The sequence below is a fragment of the Hoplias malabaricus genome, chromosome 12 (assembly GCF_029633855.1).
Source record: "Hoplias malabaricus isolate fHopMal1 chromosome 12, fHopMal1.hap1, whole genome shotgun sequence".
Lineage (NCBI taxonomy): Eukaryota > Metazoa > Chordata > Actinopteri > Characiformes > Erythrinidae > Hoplias > Hoplias malabaricus.
Window position 1 is genome coordinate 9,283,402 of NC_089811.1, and position 19,178 is coordinate 9,302,579.

Sequence of the window (19,178 nt, forward strand, 5' to 3'; positions counted from 1 at the left end):
AGTCACCCGGAGCAGGAATCGAACCCACAACCTCCAGGTCCCTGGAGCTGTGTGACTGTGACACTACCTGCTGCACCACCGTGCCGCTCCATTTATTAAAATAAAAAGTGTAATGACTTTACTGCTTTTCCTCACAGGTGTCTTCAGTTTAGCACTTAACACACATTTTAAAGTGGATTTTATACGGTTCATATCGATATCGGAATTAAAATCAAAATATATCGTGATATAAATTTTGGCCGTATCATCCAGCCCTACATTTAGGTCTGAGCCTCCAATCCCATGAGGACAATTCAGTTTTCCATGAGCCCTTTAACACCCAGAGAGGGACACGCTGCTAAATTTTTTTTGCCGCTGTGAGGAGAGCGGGAACGTGATACCGTTTTCCATTCACACCGCCTTAAAAAAAGCTGGACCTGCCTAATCAGCAGAGCAGCACTTCTCCAGGGATTAAGTCAGGATTTCACTGTGTCTCGCAGGAGATAACGGGCTGCTCCCCTGCTCCACAGCCTCCTGTCGATGCAGAACATATCTCCCTCCCTTTAGCCCAGCTTTGCACAGTGCTAAATCCATGCCGGCTGTATCAGAGGTTTGAAGTGTTGGTTTCTGTGAGTCGTCTGTGTACACTCCTCGTTTTTCCAGCTACGGCACCGCGAGCCTCGTAACAGTTCCTGCTCATTAGTGAGTCGAGAACACGCGGCGACCCTCCTGTCTCGTCTGGCGTGGACATTCTGAACGTACTCGCTCACAGTTCACTGGGTGGATTTTTTATTATTATTATTTATTTATTTATTTTTATTGTTTTGTAAATTTTGAGGATGTATTTTCACTAGTTTTACAAAAAAAAGTAGTTAATTCTGGTTCCTGATGTCAAGAGTAAAGTTAAATATGAGGTTGAGCTTTTATTTATATTTTTAAAACGATAAAACTGCATATAAATATACTCTATAACCAGGAACACATTCCTGTTCTGTGGCATTCATGTACCATATACTTAAAGGAACACTAGGTAGTCTTTTTAATGTAAAATAACAGCTTCGATATCTTTGTGATGCTCCACTGCGCTGTGATAGAGTCCAGAGCCTCTCCGGACTCAGCATGGCAGAAACTGCACTTTAACATTTGGAGGAGGGTAGGAAACCACTCCAATGACACCCCCCCCCCCCTCCTCCTCCTTGATTTCTGGACGATGCTATAAAAGTGCATTACACTCTGCAGTCTGCCCAGGAGCAAAAATACCTCTAAAAACGCGTGGAAAGTGGTTTAAGCCTAGTCTAGGACTAAACCGTAATGGTCTGGGAATCTGTGCCACAAACATTACAATAAATACAGTGTGGAATGACTGAAGTCAGACCTGTGACTGGACTGTGAGTGTTGACCTTGGTACCCAGCTATTTATGATGCCATGTCCTAATATTGAATGAAAATGTGTGTGTGTGTGTGTGTGTGTGTGTGTGTGTGTGTGTTGTGGTTAATTCCATGCCCTCAGATACCTCCTCCAATCTCTGAGCTCATGATAAAGGCTCATTTCTCTCATGCCTTTAGTCTAACGTACTCTCGAACTCTCACTGCGGTGGTGCCCTGAAGGGAACGTGTACAGCACCTTTAATTACGAACCATAATCGTGCCCTATTTTACCTTTAATCTCATATTTTTAAGTTGCGTTTATTACATACACCCCATTCCAGCTCTGTTCTTTTATCGTACACAGTTCTCTAATGAAAGATTGTAATGTACCTTTAATCAACAGAAATGGATTTCAGAATGTACAGTAACGGCTCCAGCCTCGGCTCGCCCTCCCTGCCTCCCGTCTCGTAAAAACGAAGAGGAAGTTGATCGGCAGCTAACCAAATACCCGCACCTTGCCTCTGAACCTGGGGTTCAGGCTGGGATTAGTGCAGTAATGAGAGCTGAGGTGGAGGCCAACTGGAGCCCGGCCATACACACTCCCTTCTGCCGTACGCCAGCAGCGTACCAACGCGTATTAACTGCTTTAATGTGTTATTAATCGTACGAAGGTTTGTACGAAGGGCATTGTTATAGGCGTGATGTTCCTGCCCGGATGGGGAATTGAACCCCGGCATCTTGTGTGTCTAGAGTTTTCCACTGTTTTCCGACTGAGGGCATGTAGTACAGAGAAATGTCCAGTGAGCAGGTGTGAGATAAAAACAGTGCACTAAATCTTCAGTGGTAATAAACAGCCAAAGGCTAAAGCAGTAATTATACACCGGGCGCTGATTTCTGTAGCCGCACCACCCCCCCCCCCCCCCCCAACACCACCCCCGGGGCTTTTCCCGTGAAACACACTGCAGTAGAGCACACCCCTGCAGACCAGGACTGGGAGAATAATCTGTGGTCAGGATAATGTCAGTGAGCATGTGTTGTGGTGAGTGTCGGAAGTCGAGCGTGAAATGTTTCGGGAACTCGTCGCTTGCTTCCACACTCCGGGACTCGTCCAACCTCCCTCACGGAATAATCCTGCATCAGCACACAGACTCCATCGGATATAACCACACAATACTTTTCTCTCTGTAGCTCATACAGTGTGAATCTCTCTCTCTCTCTCTCTCTCTTTCTGTCATGGTCTCTCTCTGTCTCTCTCTCTCTCTTTCTGTCATGGTCTCTCTCTCTCTCTTTCTGTCACGGTCTCTCTGGCCCTCTCTTTAGTGTGTGTTGGGGGTGTGTGTTTTTATATTTTTTTTGTTTACACTTAATACGTGTTTAAATAAATACTGTGAGAATCTCTTTCATTCTCTTTCTCCTTTTCTCATGCTCTCTCTCTCTCCCTCTCTCTCAGACAGTGAGAATCTCTTTTGCTCTCTCTTTCTTTCTCTCTCTCTCTCATACAGTGAGAATCTTTCTCTTTCTCCTTTGCTCTCCCTCTCTCTCATACAGTAAGAATCTCTTGCGCTCCCTCTCTCTCTCTGGCTCACGCTCTTGTCTCCTCCAGGTCATTAGGAAGCCTTTTGCATGCTGCCAGTCGAGCCCCTCTCCATTCCTCCCCAACATCTGCATGGTTGCCTGATAATAACAGAGCTCAGTTGCAGAGAGAGGGAGAGACTGAGGGAGACGGGGGGGAGAGAGCTTTTAAAGGAGAATGGTAGAGAGAGAGAGGCTGAGAGCAACCTTGCCGAATCCCAGCAGCCGCATGCTTAATCGATCCAATTACCGCTCCTCTCGACCTGCAGCGCTCCACTCCAGCCGCTCCAGAGCTGTGGTTAGAGGTGCAGCTGCAGCGCTGCAGAAAGGGGTTGGAGCTGCACAGTCCAGCATCCTACAGGTGTGAGAGTGTGTGTCCCGGCCAGCGATGGTGCTGCGGCCTGTCCACAGTGGTCTGCTGGTAGTTTCCAAAACCAAGTTGAAAATTGTGGAGCTTTCAGGCAGCTTTTCTCTAAATTCTTATTAGTTGCTATTCATATTGTAGTAGGGCGGCACAGTGGGGTCTCTGTCACACAGCTCCAGGGTCCTGGAGGTTGTGGGTTCAAGTCCCGCTCCACTGTCTGTGAGGAGTGTGGTGTGTTCTCCCTGTGTCCGCATGGGTTTCCTCCAGGTGACTGTCTGTGAGGAGTGTGGTGTTTTCTCCCTGTGTCTGCGTGGGTTTCCTCCGGGTGACTGTCTGTGAGGAGTGTGGTGTGTTCTCCCTGTGTCTGCGTGGGTTTCCTCCGGGTGCTCACAGTGGATCAAAAGTGTCCGAATGTGTGTGTCTGGCACCCTTTCCAGGGTGTGTTCCCACCTTGCGTCCAGTGATTCCGGGTAGGCTCCAGACCCACCGGGACGCTGAATTGGATAAGGGTTACAGACAATGAATTAATTAATTTTAAGCTGCATTTAATGCTTGAAATTTGCTGTACAAACTATTATTATGATAGTTATCATAGTTAAAATGGTTAAACATATTAATGGCACACACTACTGAACTTTGTCCATGTTCCTAACTGGACAGGGATTTGAACCCTGGCCTCCTGCGTGGGACAGTGACCGGTGTTATTTATAGCTTTAAAACATATGGAAGTTTTAATGTTAAACTGGCCACCAGTTGTTGTTCAAATGTCAGCAAACTGAGTATTAAAGTATTCACCTTTCCAATAGCTCCGCTCCTACATAGGTTCTTGTAAACAGATTTGGGCAGAAATCAGGGGCAAAATACAGTGGGTTTGCACCTGAAACTAGGACTAAAATATTAATGACTTCATTACTGAATCTCTCTCTCTCTCTCTCTCTCTCTCTCTCTCTCTCTCTCACACACACACACACACCTTCCCTCTTCTCTCTCCATCTCCAGTCTCTCTTGTCCTGCTGTTCGATACTCTCCTCTTCATCTCTGTCTCTTTCTCTTCCCCATCTTTTTCCGGATGCTTCTGTGGGCCATTGAGTTGCAGTATGAGCAGCGTAGGTGAGTGATGGGGAGAGAGAGGGACGGAGGGAGTGAGGGAAGCCGAGTGGGCTGAAGGGATGAGAGGGGTGAAGAGGGCCATAATAGCGAGCCAAATGGGAGGGAGAGGGAGAGGGAGCGAGAGAGAATGCAAGTGCTGCCCCACTTCACCCGTAATAAGTGAGAGTGCTTTTAAATATCTATTCCACCAGCTTTTTCCAATTCAATAGAATTAACCCCTAGTTTTCCCAGTAATTTGGACCCATGTTGCTATGGAAACGGAAGCAGGGTGATGAGACGGTTCGGACCAGGACGACAGAGAGAGTAATTGGTCCGTGTACGTTCTCGGGGCCTGTCCACACACACGCAGACAGACAGAATGAATGTTTTTAAAGCAACATTAAGATTTTTTTTTTCTGGGCTCCTCCTATATTTGCAGTGTTACCTCCTTCTGCTGGAATTCCTGAGTGAACACTGTACCGTGCAGCGTTTATGAAAACACAACAATCACAACAGAGAGTGATGTTTTTAAAGGTTCAGGGCACACTGCTGTGTGACTGAATATTATTTAAATATATTTCTTTGTGTGTTTTTCAGGATTTTCCCGAGGGAGTACCTTCTGCAGCACATTCACTTATACTCACTGGCTGACCTTCAACAGGTGAGAGCATCACACACACACTGTCACAGTCACCCATAGCAGGACTCGAGCCCGCAACCCCAAGAGCATAGAGCCCTGTGCGAAAGTCAGAGACCACCCTTATCTTTTTTTTCCTCTCGTTTTCAGTAATGGCACCTGCTTGTGATTTTCAGACTATAGAAAAATGAAGTCTGGAAAGGCATTTCTGTTGAAGCTGTGTTTTAGCAGCGACTGAAAACGACACAAAGACGTGGGGCCTGAGATCACCATGAACTTTACTTGTGTTTCTTGTTTTGAAATAGTCAAAGCTTTCCAGTCTCTTTTTCCCCACCCTCAACTGTTCTCTCTCTCTCTCTATCTCTCTATCTCTCTCTCCCCTCCTGCTCCAAGAGGGTCCCCTTGCCTGTTCCCTCCTGCCCGGCTAACTAATTAGTGGCATTCAGAAGCAACAGGCAGAAAAACAAAGTGTGACAGCGCCTTCATTTTTTCCCCCAGCGTTCCGCTCTCTGACATCACCTCCCTCGCTGTTTCATTCTCTCTCTCTCTCTCTCTCTCTCTCTCCTTGTCTGCCTCACTATCTGTCTCTATCTCCCTCTTATTCTTCTTCCGTTCATGCCCAGGCCTTACATCCGACGGACAAAAGCAGACTGTGATTTTCGGAATGTATCCCATGTGACTTTGCACTTTATCTAGGTTCTTCTGCTTTGTTTGAGAAACTAGCGTTTGGTCTCCACAGTGGAACACAGTTCTGTTTCTTAATGAAACCCCACAAGCCCCACAGCAGTGTTCTCCCCCCGTCTAAACAGCTCTGTTCAGAACGCCCGCTTTCAGCGCCTGTTCCTTTAAATGATAATGAGCCACTCGCTGTTCACCCCGACCCTGAGCTCACAGCAGTGAGGAGCGAGGAGTAGAAGCTCTGGTTTTTAGACGTTTTCTCTCTTCATTCTTGTTTTCTCCGTTTTAACTCAGTGCTCTTATGTTCCTCGTTTGTTTTGTCTGTTCTGCTCACATAAACGCAGGTCCAGCGCTGTGATTGGACAGACTCAGATAAGGGGGCGGGGCGATTCTAAAGTCTCTGCACTTGACGTCAGAAGTGGAGCAGAATGAGAACCGTTCATTTCAACTTTACTTTACTTTCCCCTTTTTGGGACCAAACCAACAAGGCTTCACACAGCCTCACACTCTTCTCCTCCTCTAGAGAAGAAAATCAGGATAAAGTTTGACTGGTTGGTTCACAAATGTCAGAACTGTGTGTATATCTTTCTGTCCATTCCTGCACTTCGTGGCCAGGCCTTCCTCCGCCTCGAGGAAAGTGGGCTATTTCTCATTCCCATCACATCTCCCTCTCTCTTTCAGAGTCTTAATTGGCTTACCTTATTAAGGACCCATTTTCTTTTAGCGCACCCCCCTTAATTCCAAGTCCTTCGTGGCCCTGGAATGTTCTCCCTCCATGCGGAGGTCACTGAATGCTGAACTGTCTCCAAGCAGACTCCCAGCAGCTCTATAGAGCCCAAGCACATGTTCTCGTCTATTCACCTCCAACAAACCGCGAGCAGTTTAGGGCCGTCTTTATTTTGGGAAGGGGGTTGAGGGGGGGTCATCAAGCCCACTGCCCATATTTGTTTGCCTAAGGTTTGCTCAGGAACTGGCCTTGTTTGGCCACTGGCTTTTGTTGGGCTTTAGAAGCAGAAGAGTTTGTAGAGTGCCCAAAGATGGCCCGCATGAAGGGTGGCATGTAAATGCTAATTGTTTTGTGCACATCGCGGTAGCATTTGCCAAGCGACCTACAAACAACTGGAGGGGGAGGACAATGGGGCATTCAGCTGCTTTGAGACATACGTGCAGTGTTGCAGACTCTCCGGCAGATGCCCTGGTGCACTGTGAACCCTCAGCAGCTCAGCGCTCGTACTGTGCTGGAGGAGAGGTGTCAAACCTGGGGGTCCGATCCCTGCCTCGTCAGCTCTAGGTTGAGGGCCGAGCTGTGTGGTCCTGTGGCGTGACGGGAAGAGCCTCATTTACCGATCGTGCCTTGCTCCCTTTGCGTTCTGATATATCGTGACACGTGACAGGCAAGGTCCAGTGCTATCAAATGCTCCGTCTACGTGCGGTCGTCCAACCGTGCTTTCATTTCATTACATTCCTTTGTCCCCATACATGAACCCTCAAACTTGTCTTACATACCCACATGCTGACTTTCTCTCCTCTCTCGTGCGCTCCCTCTCTCCCTCCCTGGCCCACACACTTCCTCACACGCTGGCTCTCTGGTGGTAATCCTGTTTTGCCAGGGCCTTGCGGGGAGGGTGTTATCCAAACAGAGCTCACCCTCTTTTTATCTGTCTAATCCGGGCCCTTTCTCTGCCGGTTAATGGAGCAGACGAGGACATTAGGGCCCGGGATGAGGAGGGGATAAAGCCGTTCGCGTTAAACAGCAGTTTTTAGGGGATTAGGCAGCGGACAACAAAGCGCACGCGGGACCGGGCTGAGTGAGAGGGGCGGCCGCCAGGCGCGCAGCACCCGGGCACCCTTCCCATTAGTGCATACATCGCTGTAAACTTCTGTTCTGTTCTGTGTTACAGACTGGTTTCAGACATGAGAAGAGCCTTTAGTACAAACGTATAGTGTGAGTTGTTGTAAAGATGTTTTGGAACATTTCTATGGCTCCATCTTATAACCCCCTTAAAACTCAAACCCCACTTAAACATATCAACATATTACAATAAAACCCTTTGTTCAGCGCATGTTTAACTTACTGTTGGCATCTGGATCCCACCAACCTACAGTTTACTGTGAGAAAACACGGGCTGTTCTGATTCTGCTCCACTTCTGACGTCAAGTGCAGAGATTGTAGAATCGCCCCGCCCCCTCCTCTGTGTCTGTCCAATCACAGCGCTGGACCTGCGTTTATGTGAGAGAGCAAAGACAAGCCAAACAGACACAACGAGTGTGGGGAAATAAGAGCACTGAGTAAAAACAGAGAAAAAAGAGAAAAGCTGGTGATGCACAGATATATTATAGGCGGCCAATATTATTTGGCGATATGTGTAATATTTATCGGTCCGATGTTGGAATTTTAGCCGATATTACAATAACTCAGTGCCTTTTTTGTGCCCTGACACCTGTAAATACACAACTATCTCTCGCTCAAATACATTCTCGCTCTCTCCCTCGCTCTCCAAAACAAACCCAGTGCTGCACTAATTGGCGTCCCTCTAGAAACCATTCATGCGGAACCATCAGTAAATCTTTGATGAAAGTATAAATAAACTAAAACAAATTACCTAAGCACATTCATTCATTCATTATCTGTAAGCGCTTATCCAATTCAGGGTTGCGGTGGGTCCAGAGCCTACCTGGAATCATTGGGCGCAAGGCGGGAATACACCCTGGAGGGGGCTCCAGTCCTTCACAGGGCAACACACACACACATTCACTCACACACTCACACCTACGGACACTTTTGAGTCACCAATCCACCTACCAACGTGTGTTTTTGGACTGTGGGAGGAAACCGGAGGAAACCCACGCGGACACGGGGAGAACACACCAAACTCCTCACAGACAGTCACCCGGAGGAAACCCACGCGGACACGGGGAGAACACACCAAACTCCTCACAGACAGTCACCCGGAGGAAACCCACGCAGACACAGGGAGAACACACCAACTCCTCACAGACAGTCACCCGGAGTGGGAAACGAACCCACAACCTCCAGGCCCCTGGAGCTGTGCGACTGCGACACTACCTGCTGCACCACCGTGCCGCCATGACCTAAGCACAGAAATGTACAAATACTGAAGAAAAGGCTTGTCCTATGGTAACCTGGTAAAAATATTTTGTTTTGCTTTAATCCAATATGAATTAGATTCATTTTCAAATAGATAATTTTATCGGTTATGAATATCGGTGTTGGCTACTCCAAGGTGCTAATTATCCGTTCTTGTATTGGCCCAAAATAAAAATTAAAAATCAGTGCAGCTCAACTAAAAAACAGCTTCTGCTCCTCGCTCCTCACTGCTGTGCGCTCGGGGTCGGGGTGAACAGCGAGCAGCTCATTATCATTTAAAAGAACAGGCGCTGAAAGGTGGTTAGGGTTCTGAACAGGGAACAGGGCTGGGAGAACGCTGCTGTGGGGCTTGTGGGGTTTCATTAAGAAACAGAACTGTGTTCCACTGTGGAGAAGTGGGAGAATGCATCTCCTCAGGTCCATTCTCTTGGCCAGGGAGTGTATTAACAGCCCCTCCTTTTTCTCGCCACCAGGGCAGGCCCAAACGTGACACTCCTGTTCTCCAGCTAAATTATAGAGCTGCTTAATTACCTCTGGTGTCAGAGTTGATCAGGGGCCGTATATATCATCGTCACTGAAGCGACAGTGAGCGAGCCAGCTCTCGCCACTTTGATTACTGGCCTGCAACACTCCCTCGACACCCAGCCGAGTAATTCTCTGCTCAGGTCCAGCCAGGAGACCCTCGTGGGCGGGAGGTGCGATTTCTACCTCTGGGCTTTTCCAGAGATGGGCAGTGTGTGTGTGTGTGTGAAGCGAAAGCTGCTTGATGGACGAATGATTAACAGCTCTTCTGGTGGAATTATTTACAGCAGGCATTTCCCCCCCTCACTCTCACTGTGACCAGAGACGTTATGGTCTCTGAAAATGACTTCAGATGTTTCATAGCAATATCTGCGCTCAGCACTGCAGAAACTGCACTTTGTAGCTTTTGAAGGAGCTCCTCTTGAGTTCAGGACAGTGCCGTAACTATAGGTAGAGCCCAGGAGCAAAAGTAACATGTCGTACTGAGGACTGTGATGTTATGTTTGGTTGTGTCCACTGTTTTCACACTGTTTTCCCAGGAAAGACCACACATCCTGATCAATATTGAGGTCCATACCTCTGCGTACAGGGGACTAACCCAATTGAACCCACGTTTGTTCGGCCAGCAGCTGCTGAAGCTCATGCTGAGCTCTTCTCCTGGTTCCTGTCCCAGACTCAGAACAGTTCGACCTCCCCCTCGCCCACACAGGCCTAACCTCCCTTCCTTCACTGTGTGTGTGTGTGTGTGTGTGTGTGTGTGTGTGTGCGCACGCAAACTCTTCGTGGGAGACTGTGGTGGTCCCTCCTTTTATTCTCTCTCCTTCCTCTCTCCACCTACTCAGAGCCTCTCTCTCCCTCTCCTCCTCCTCTCTCCTCTCTCTCTGTCCATTCTTCGTCCGGCTCCTTGTGGACGGGCTGAAGAATGCTGTCAGGCTCTTTAATTGGTGCGCCACAGCGCTGCCAGGTGTAGCCACTTGTCTCTTCCCGCTCTGTGAATATGCGCTGGAGGTCCGGGCCCCTTCCCCTGGCCCATTCAGCGGCCCACAATGCTCCTCCTTCAGACCCCCGCTTTCAAAGCCCACTGCCGATTTTTAACTACTCCGGCCGGTAAAATGGCATTCACATATTATTTTTTGCAAAACGTTCTTCCAAAAGGAATTACCCCACTCTCTCCCTCCCACCCTCCAGCCCTCCACCTCCCATTCCTCCTCCTCCACCCCCCTCTCTCTTCTCCAGCTTCACAAGCATTCATTAGTTTTGATCTGGATTCCTGATGTGAACCCGGGCTCCTTTTTTGCTTTGCTTCTCATTGAGTCTCCTGGAGACTGCAGGACACACAGCCGTTCCACACCCATCGGCCAAAACACTGAAACAACCTCCATGTCTCTACAATCACTGACCACACAGCTCACACTGCAGTCCTGCTGTTGCTCTGCATACTTTGTTAGCCCGCTTTCACCCTGTTCTTCAACGCTAAGGACGCAGAGCAGGTGGATTGTTCTCGGCGCTGCAGTGACACATGTCGGTGGTGGGTTAGTGTGTGTTGTGCTGGTGTGAGTGGATCAGACACAGCAGCAGCTGCTGGAGTTTAAACCCCTCAGTGTCACTGCAGCACTGGGAATGACCCACCACCCAGAGAATACCTGCTCTGTGGGGTTCCTGTGTGTGGTATAATCAAGACAAACACAAGGCAAAAACACTCTCCTCACTGAAAACGTTTCATACAGAGCAACATGCCACTATTGATTTTCTTGAAGGTTAATATGAGTCAGAAAATCCTGCCTTAGTCTCCCTCTCTCTTTCCTCCTCTTTCTCTCACTCTTTCTTTCTGTGCAGGTGATAGACGGGAAGCTGGCTCCCTTCCTCTCCAAAGTGATCAAGTTTGCCAGTTCCCACGTGTACAGCTGCAGCCTGTGCAGAGAGAAAGGCTTCATCTGTGAGCTCTGCCATGACGGCCAGATCCTCTACCCTTTCCAGGAGAACGCCACCAAGAGGTCATCTCTCCTTCCAACCACCTTCTTTACATTTTGGTCAAAACCCCACAGCAGCGTTCTCCCTCTCTCTAAACAGCCCTTTTCAGAAGGCCTGCTTTCAGCGTCTGTTCCTTTAAGTGATAACGAGCTGCTCACTCTTTGCCCTGACCTTGAGCTAACAGCAGTGAGGAGTGAGGAGCAGAAGCTCTGGATTTTAGCCATTTTCGCACTCTTCTCTTCGCACTGTTTAGCCATTTTCATTCTCTTTTTTTCTCTGTTCTCGTTTTCTCCAGTTTTGCTCAGTGCTCTTATTTCTCTGCGGTGGTTGTCTGTTTTGCTGAGTTTAACCTTGTCTTTCCGCTCTCACATAAACGCGGGCCCAGCGCTGTGATTGGACAGACTCAGACGAGGGGGCGGGGCAATTCTAAAGTCTTTGTACTTGACGTCAGAAGCGGAGCATTCATTCATTCATTCATCCATTATCTGTAACCCTTATCTGTATCCCAGTTCAGGGTCGCGGTGGGTCCAGAGCCTACCTGGAATCATTGGGCGCAAGGCGGGAATACACCCTGGAGGGGGCGCCAGTCCTTCACAGGGCAACACACACACATTCACTCACACACTACGGACACTTTTGAGTCGCCAATCCACCAACCAACGTGTGTTTTTGGACTGTGGGAGGAAACCGGAGCACCCAGAGGAAACCCACACAGACGCAGGGAGAACACACCACACTCCTCACAGACAGTCACCCGGAGGAAACCCACGCAGACACAGGGAGAACACACCACACTCCTCACAGACAGTCACCTGGAGGAAACCCACACAGACACAGGGAGAACACACCAACTCCTCACAGACAGTCACCCGGAGGAAACCCACGCAGACACAGGGAGAACACACCACACTCCTCACTGACAGTCACCCGGAGGAAACCCACGCAGACACAGGGAGAACACACCACACTCCTCACAGACAGTCACCCGGAGGAAACCCACGCGGACACAGGGAGAACACACCACACTCCTCACACACAGTCACCCGGAGTGGGAATCGAACCTACAACCTCCAGGACCCTGGAGCTGTATGACTGCGACACACCTGCTGCACCACCGTGCTGCCCCAGCTTATTTTATCCAGTGCACTAAACAAGGGATTTTTTTGTATGTACTGATTAAAACAATGAGGAAAAAGCTTAGTAGCAAATGTTTTGCTTCACTTTCTGGACCAAATATGAGGTATTTCTACATCTGCAGTCTTTTGGCGTGGGACGGACCACTCCTCATGTTACTAGTAGTTATATTAAATGTGTACTTCGCAGACACTAAGCTCCAGAGCACTAATAAGGGGTCAATGTCTATTGCAAATCTGTGCCGTGTGGTAATTAACCACAGCTTACTGTAAAACCCCATAAAGGCCATAAAACCTCTGAGGAGGCAGGTGTGTGTGTGTGGTATAATCAGCACGGTGCGTAGGTGTTTATGAGTTTACAGTAGGGTGTGCAGACACCTCCCGCTCCCATTAGGATCTGTTAGAGCCTTAAAACACTCTCCTCACTGCATGACAGCTTGTAACTTTACAATCATATCTATAAAAACACAACCATAAACTCCGGATACCATCGAAACACACAACAAATAACACCAACGGGTTTTTAGAAAGACACCTGCGTACAGAAGACAACAGGCCTTTACAGGAATGTGGCAGAGCTACTCGTTTTCATGGTCATGATTTCAAGGTCATGGTCTTGGATTTGGAGCACCATCAGACTAAAGAATAAATACCCCCCCCTCTTTTCCACAGTGGAACATATTTCTGGTTCTTAATGAAATGTCTGCGACCTGCTTTGGTCAAAACCCCACAAGCCCCACAGCAGCGTTCTCACCCTTGTCTAAACAGCCCTGTTCTGAAAAACCCCTTCTTCAGTTCAAGTGCACGTGTAATGTGTGTATCCATAGCCCACCAACCCACACACTGTGAAACAAGACCACCCAGTGAGTTTTCTGTGGGCTGCCTGAGTCAGAAAACACAGGGTAAAACAAGTTGCTCTTCATCAGGAACAGAGCAAAATGGACACAACGAGCACTGAGACATAAGAGCACTGCTCCTCGTTCCTCACTGCTGTGCGCTCAGGGTCCGGGTGAACAGTGAGTGGCTCATTATCATTTAAAGGAACAGGCGCTGAAGGCGGGCGTTCTGAAAAGAGCTGTTTAGACAGGGAGAAAGCTGCTGTGGGGCTTGTGGGGTGTCATTAAGAACCAGAACTGATTTCCACTGTGGAGAAGAGGGGGAATATGACACCTTTAATTAATTTCCAAATAAAACATGACATTGTAGGTGGCTTTACAGACTATTTACACACACTGTTACTGTTATCCCATTATGTGTCTTCTCCATATGTGTGGTTTCCCAGGTGTGAAGGCTGTGGAGCGGTGTTCCACGCCGAGTGTCGGATGCGAGCGCAGCCTTGTCCTCGCTGCGTTCGCCGAGAGCTGCACAAGAAACCGTCCTCCTTCTGGAAGAGACACAACCACTGCGAGAACGCAGAGGATGACGACGACCTGAGCTGCTTTGAGCTGGACACCTGAGTCTCCTGCCCTGCAGCTGTTCCAGCTGTTCCAGCAGAGCCTCCACCAGCCCTATGCTGCTTCTGATGCTGATGCTGCTGCTGCTTGTGTGTGTGTGTGTGTGTGTGTGTGTGTGTGTGTGTGTGTGTGTGTACGCAGGACTCACAACTGCAGAGTGTATTTCTGCAGAAGAGCGCTGTGTTTGCCGACAAGGAACAGAAGGGTCTTTTTTGTTTTCGCTTTTCAATCGAGACTCTCTTTCTCTGTAGAGTCAGTCTCTCTCTCTCTCTCTCTCTCTCTCTCTTTCACCCTCTCCCCTCTCTCGGCCGCTCTCACCTGAGAGATGGATACACAGAGACAATACTTCAGTCCCTGAAGAGGAGAGGTTTCATAATGATACCAATTTGCCCTCGCCTTTCATCTACCAAATGACAGCCGGGCCAACCGACAAATGCGAGCCGAGCGAAGTGCGCTTCCGCACTGGCGCACGTAAACACACTCTCACAACCAATAATACGCTCCGCAGAGGGGGGATGAAATAAAAATCAGAGGCCAATAATTCAAGCAATTTTCTGTGCACAAATACGTCTAATCCATTAACAAACTGTGCTAAAATCAGACGTCCTGGCTACATTCGGATTTTGGAGGTACTCGCCAACCTCTGCTTAGCCCTACAAAGAAGACGGACTCATTTAACGAGTGACTGTAGATGAACATCCAGTTCTTCCTTTCTCACATTCCTCAGCAACCTAATGTTTTCTCTCTCGTCTGTTTTGGATTTTGCATTTCTCCGGGAAACATTTCAATGCTGTAGGGACTGAACCTTGAGGAACCCCACCTGGAAAGGTCTTGCTAATCATGGAGAGACGTTGGAAGTATTAACTTAGCCTCACTTTACAAATCTTCCCTGTGCTCATGATGTTCCCCTCACACTTTTAGCTATTTGCACTTGTCCAGAAAAAGCTGTGTAGACAACGCTCAATGCTCAAAGCCATTAGGGCTCAGGATTGAGCCTTGAGGAACTCCTGTTTTGGAGGAATGAAGGGAAATCTCCTGAGTGATTACCGTCTGCGCCGCTGTATCTCGCATATAGCCACGACATGCACAAGGTCTGGGCCCTGTGAAGCCAACAACAGCACTGGCATCTTGTCCTGTGCAGCTGGAACAGAAGTTTATTACCGCTCAGTGGCACTGGCTTCACGCGGCTGAGCCTCCATCTCCTTTGCGCCAACCTCTGGGACTCTGATTAAAAACTGACTCTTGGCCACAAGGTCCCAAATTATAGTCCTAGGCTCTGGGGCTTTGTTTAGCATTGGTAGGGCCAGTTTAGTTCAGAGCACAAACAGAAAACCCCGTCCACTGACGGCCTCCTCACTCACGTCCACCAACTGACTGCTGCTTTGGATCCAGCTCAGCCGAACCCCTCTCTGGGTGTGCGTTTTGGCTACTTGAACTACGCATTGGCAATAATGTCTCTATTATCTTGCTTTCTCGCTGCCTTATTTGAGCTCTCGCCTCCGTTTCTTCTCATCGTTCTATTTCCAAAGGGACAAGGCTTTGACAATGCAGAGTGATAGATGCTTTTGCCTGATAATCTTCTTGGTTTTACCCCCCCCCCTATGCAAATTAGCTAGGCTAAGTGACCTTTTCTAAACTGTCTGTCTCTTGCTGAAAACCCCATATTCTCACCATCCTCTTACAGCTTCCCTCGGAGAAGAGGCCAATGCATATCATTGCTCCTGTTGGACACTTTACCAGCAACGTGAACTCTTGTTTGAACTGATTTCGCCCTGACATTGTCCGTAGGAAACATCGCACACATCAAAGTGGATGGTGTTGGATGTTGTGAAGAACTTGAAGGATACTTGAAGCATAAAATATAATATTTATTGTCTTAGTATGCAGTCGTGGCAGATGGAGGATGTCTACGCACTGTAAAGCAGCAGTGGAGTCGTAGTCGGAGACGTAGTGATGCACTGGAATTAAAGCTCGTGGTCAATATTGAAAGGACACTATTCTAATAAATATCTGAGGACAAACGCAACAAAAGAGAACTTTCACACAAAACAATGAGCTAAATTCTGAAACATTGAGATTCCTTCAGCTTTGTCTGTTCCACCTTAAATGGTGTGGAAGTTATATTCTAGCTCCCTTCCACCTTAAATGGCGCAGCAGTTACATTCCAGTGTTATTCCACTTTAAATAGTGTGAAGATTACATTCTACTGCTGTTCCACCTTAAATGAAGTGGCCGTTACGTTCTAATACTGTGCTACTTTAAACTTTACATACTAGCTCCATTCCACCTTAAAAGTGCTATTCCACTTTAAACAATGTGACATTCGTCTTTCAATGAGGTATTGGTTACAGTTAAGCACCATTCAAAATTAAATACACTTTACAGGGTCCAGTTCTATGGCAATTCCACATTAATGTACATTTCTGCACAATTTAAGGTGGAATGGAAAGTTAAGCCACTAAGGTGTTTTGGTTTTTTTTGTTTTTTTTTTAAACTCACTTTGCCCCCCCCAAATGTCGGTGAGTGAAATTTTGGTGCATCCCTACATCGACGTACTCTTACATCCCATATTTGTGTTTGTTTACTGCTCTACAGAAGTTTGTTTACAGCAGATATTCTCACATGAATGCAGCTTTTTTGTTGTTGTTGTTGTTGCACTGAGAATGTGTGTTCACATGGAGCTAGAGGTTCAGAGAAGAACAAAGGTGCCAGCTATTTTTAGCGCCTGAGAGCTGGATAATATTTATCGAGTCCATCTCTCCATCGCCTTAAACCAAAAGTCAGCGCGTAGACCTTACGACAGGTGTCCTGTAGTCATCGTTTAATAAAGCAGCTTGTGTTTTTAACTCATGGTTCCAGGTTAATTTCAGGGCCGGCCCTTCACTGACCACCTGAGACAAACTCATATCTATCACCTCTCTCCTCCGGGCCGGGGACTATTCTGTGTCCTGAGTCCAGCAGCAGATTTCATTATTTAAATTGTGTTAAAAGTGTCCTAATGTCACAGGAAGCTGTTTGTGAAGCAGGGGCCGTAACACAGAAACATCCTTTAAGAGGTTTCATCTGATCAGCTATAGTTCAGGGCAGTGGCTCCGCTACTAATCCCATCACTGGAGTGAGTGAGTGAAATAGTTTGTGAGCGAGCGGAATGGAGTGACTGAGTGAGAGAAAACAAGTGAGTGATTGAGTGAAATGAAGTGAGCAGAATAGAGTGAGTGAAACAATGTAAGTGAGAAAGCAGTGTGAGTGAGTGAGATAAAGTGAGCAGAATTAAGGGAGTGAAAGAAATTAAATGAGCGAGGAGTGAGTGAGTGAGCAGAATGGAGTGAGTGGTTGAATGAATGAAGGAAGTGAGTGATTGAATGAGTGAAATAAAGTGAGATGAATGGAGTGAGTGATTGGGCGAATTAAATAGTCAACAGAATGGGATGATTGAATGAATGAGTGAGTGAGCAGAATGGAGTGAGTGGTTGAATGAATGAGTGAAGTGAGTGGTTGAATGAATGAGTGAAGTGAGTGATTGAATGAGTGAATTCAAGTAAGCAGAATGGAGTGAGTGATTGAATGAATGAAATAAAGTCAGCAGAATAGGGTGATTGAATGAATGAGTGAGTGAGCAGAATGGAGTGAGTGACTGAATGAATAATTGAAATAAAGTGAGCAGAATGGAGTGAGCGACTGAATGAATAAGTGAAATAAAGTGAGCAGAATGGAGTGATTGAATGAGTGAGTGAGCAGAATAGAGTGAGTGGTTGAATGAATGAGTGAAATGAAGTGAGCAGAATGGAGTGAGTGACAGAAGTCGACAGAAGAGAATGAGTGAAATAGTGAGTGAGTGAGCAGACTGGAGTTGAATGGGAATGAGGTGAATTCTGGGATTGTTACTGGGGATGTTTCTGTGATATAACCCCGGTTTCCTTCAGTCTGAACCCAATTTTATTTCCCCCCACAACCCCCTCCAGAAGGCTTCGTGAACATGGCATAACTAAGAATTATCTCCTCAGAACTTTCACAGCACCACAGTTACTACATTAACGGGCACTTCCTCTGAAACATAAAGCCCAGCATTGTTCGCTGCCGTTGGGAAACTTTGTCCTTTGTGCTCATTGGTCAGAGCAAAGCCCCTCGCAGCGAAGCCAGATCAGCCCCTTGCGTCCGCAGCTCTAGATTGTTTCCGATGCTGAATGCTTGAGTGATCTGGACCTGTGCTTCTTCTCTGGACCGGGAGGATGGGGGTATATTCAAGCGTGTGTTGTTAGCACTGATGGAAATGTTATCTTCAGGGATTTTAAACTCACTGGAAAGGGAGGGAGAGATGACCAGGGGAACTGGACATTTCTCTGTGTGCTGTCACCCACAACACCAAATCTTCTCTTTGGGTTTTCTTTATTTAAACTTTAACTGTTACAGCTCGAGTCTTAATCTGTCATCTTGAATTTCCACGTTGGTATTTATTCTATTTAAGTTGTATTTATGTTGTTTGTTTTCTGGACCACAGACCTCTTATGCAAGTCAAGAGAGATTTACCTTTCAGTATCGGTTCCTTCCTCTTGTTTTTCTTGTTGATTTGTTGTTGGGTTTTTCTGCCACTGCTGCCAATAAAGAGAGTTACTTAACAAGTCCAGACCCTGGCGCTGTGTGGAGACTTAAACCGTAATCTGGATTAATCCCATCAGAGCCAGAGCTGTGTCTGAATTAGCGTCTTTCCTGATCCGCGTCCAAGGTGAGTCCTCGATCCCGAGTGGAACAAATGCATCACGTCCCTGCGTTTGGACCCTGGCTCTGTTTTCATTTTCCTTCAGGACCGTGGGCCAGAACGGGGTCCAGGCACTGACTCACTCGCTAATCCTCAAACCTAAAACCACAGGCGTGTAGCGGGTTGTTGGAGGCTTGTAATTTCTTGTAAACCCAGGCATTGTGGGACAGACTCGCTGGGGAAGACGTTAGCTCTGGAGCAGTGGTCCTGAACTGCTCTCGCTTCGGGACCCACATTTTCCAGGGGTCATTACATCACGACCCAAGCACATTTATTTCTCAGCCTTTCATCTCTCACATTTCAAATGCTGCCGTTACCAAGGCAACAGCTACCACGTCTTTTACCCACATCTGTCAAAAGAATAGTCTTGACTTCACGTAGCTAAGCTTTCAGGAGTTTATGGCCACACAACCCACTTCAGGAGTCGTCCAAGACCCACGTTTGGGTCACGACTCCCCTCCAGCTGAGAACCACTGCTCTGGAAGAATGTAGGCCAGATGTTTTTTCTTCCCCCCTGTATCTCTATTCCTTTCCGTCTCAAATAAT

At 47.5% G+C, this 19,178-nt stretch overlaps 1 protein-coding gene across 1 annotated transcript in view; it reads left to right on the plus strand.

The window, feature by feature from the left end:
- The window catches only part of plekhm3 (pleckstrin homology domain containing, family M, member 3), a 44,481-nt gene extending 26,961 nt beyond the window's left edge, over positions 1-17,520 (plus strand). Inside the window, exons 6-8 of the mRNA XM_066641340.1 lie at positions 4,970-5,033; positions 11,155-11,312; positions 13,705-17,520. Coding sequence (XP_066497437.1) covers positions 4,970-5,033; positions 11,155-11,312; positions 13,705-13,879 — 397 coding nt within the window. The 3' untranslated portion in view covers positions 13,880-17,520. The remainder of the gene's footprint in view (positions 1-4,969; positions 5,034-11,154; positions 11,313-13,704) is intronic.
- Positions 17,521-19,178: the final 1,658 nt, after the last annotated feature.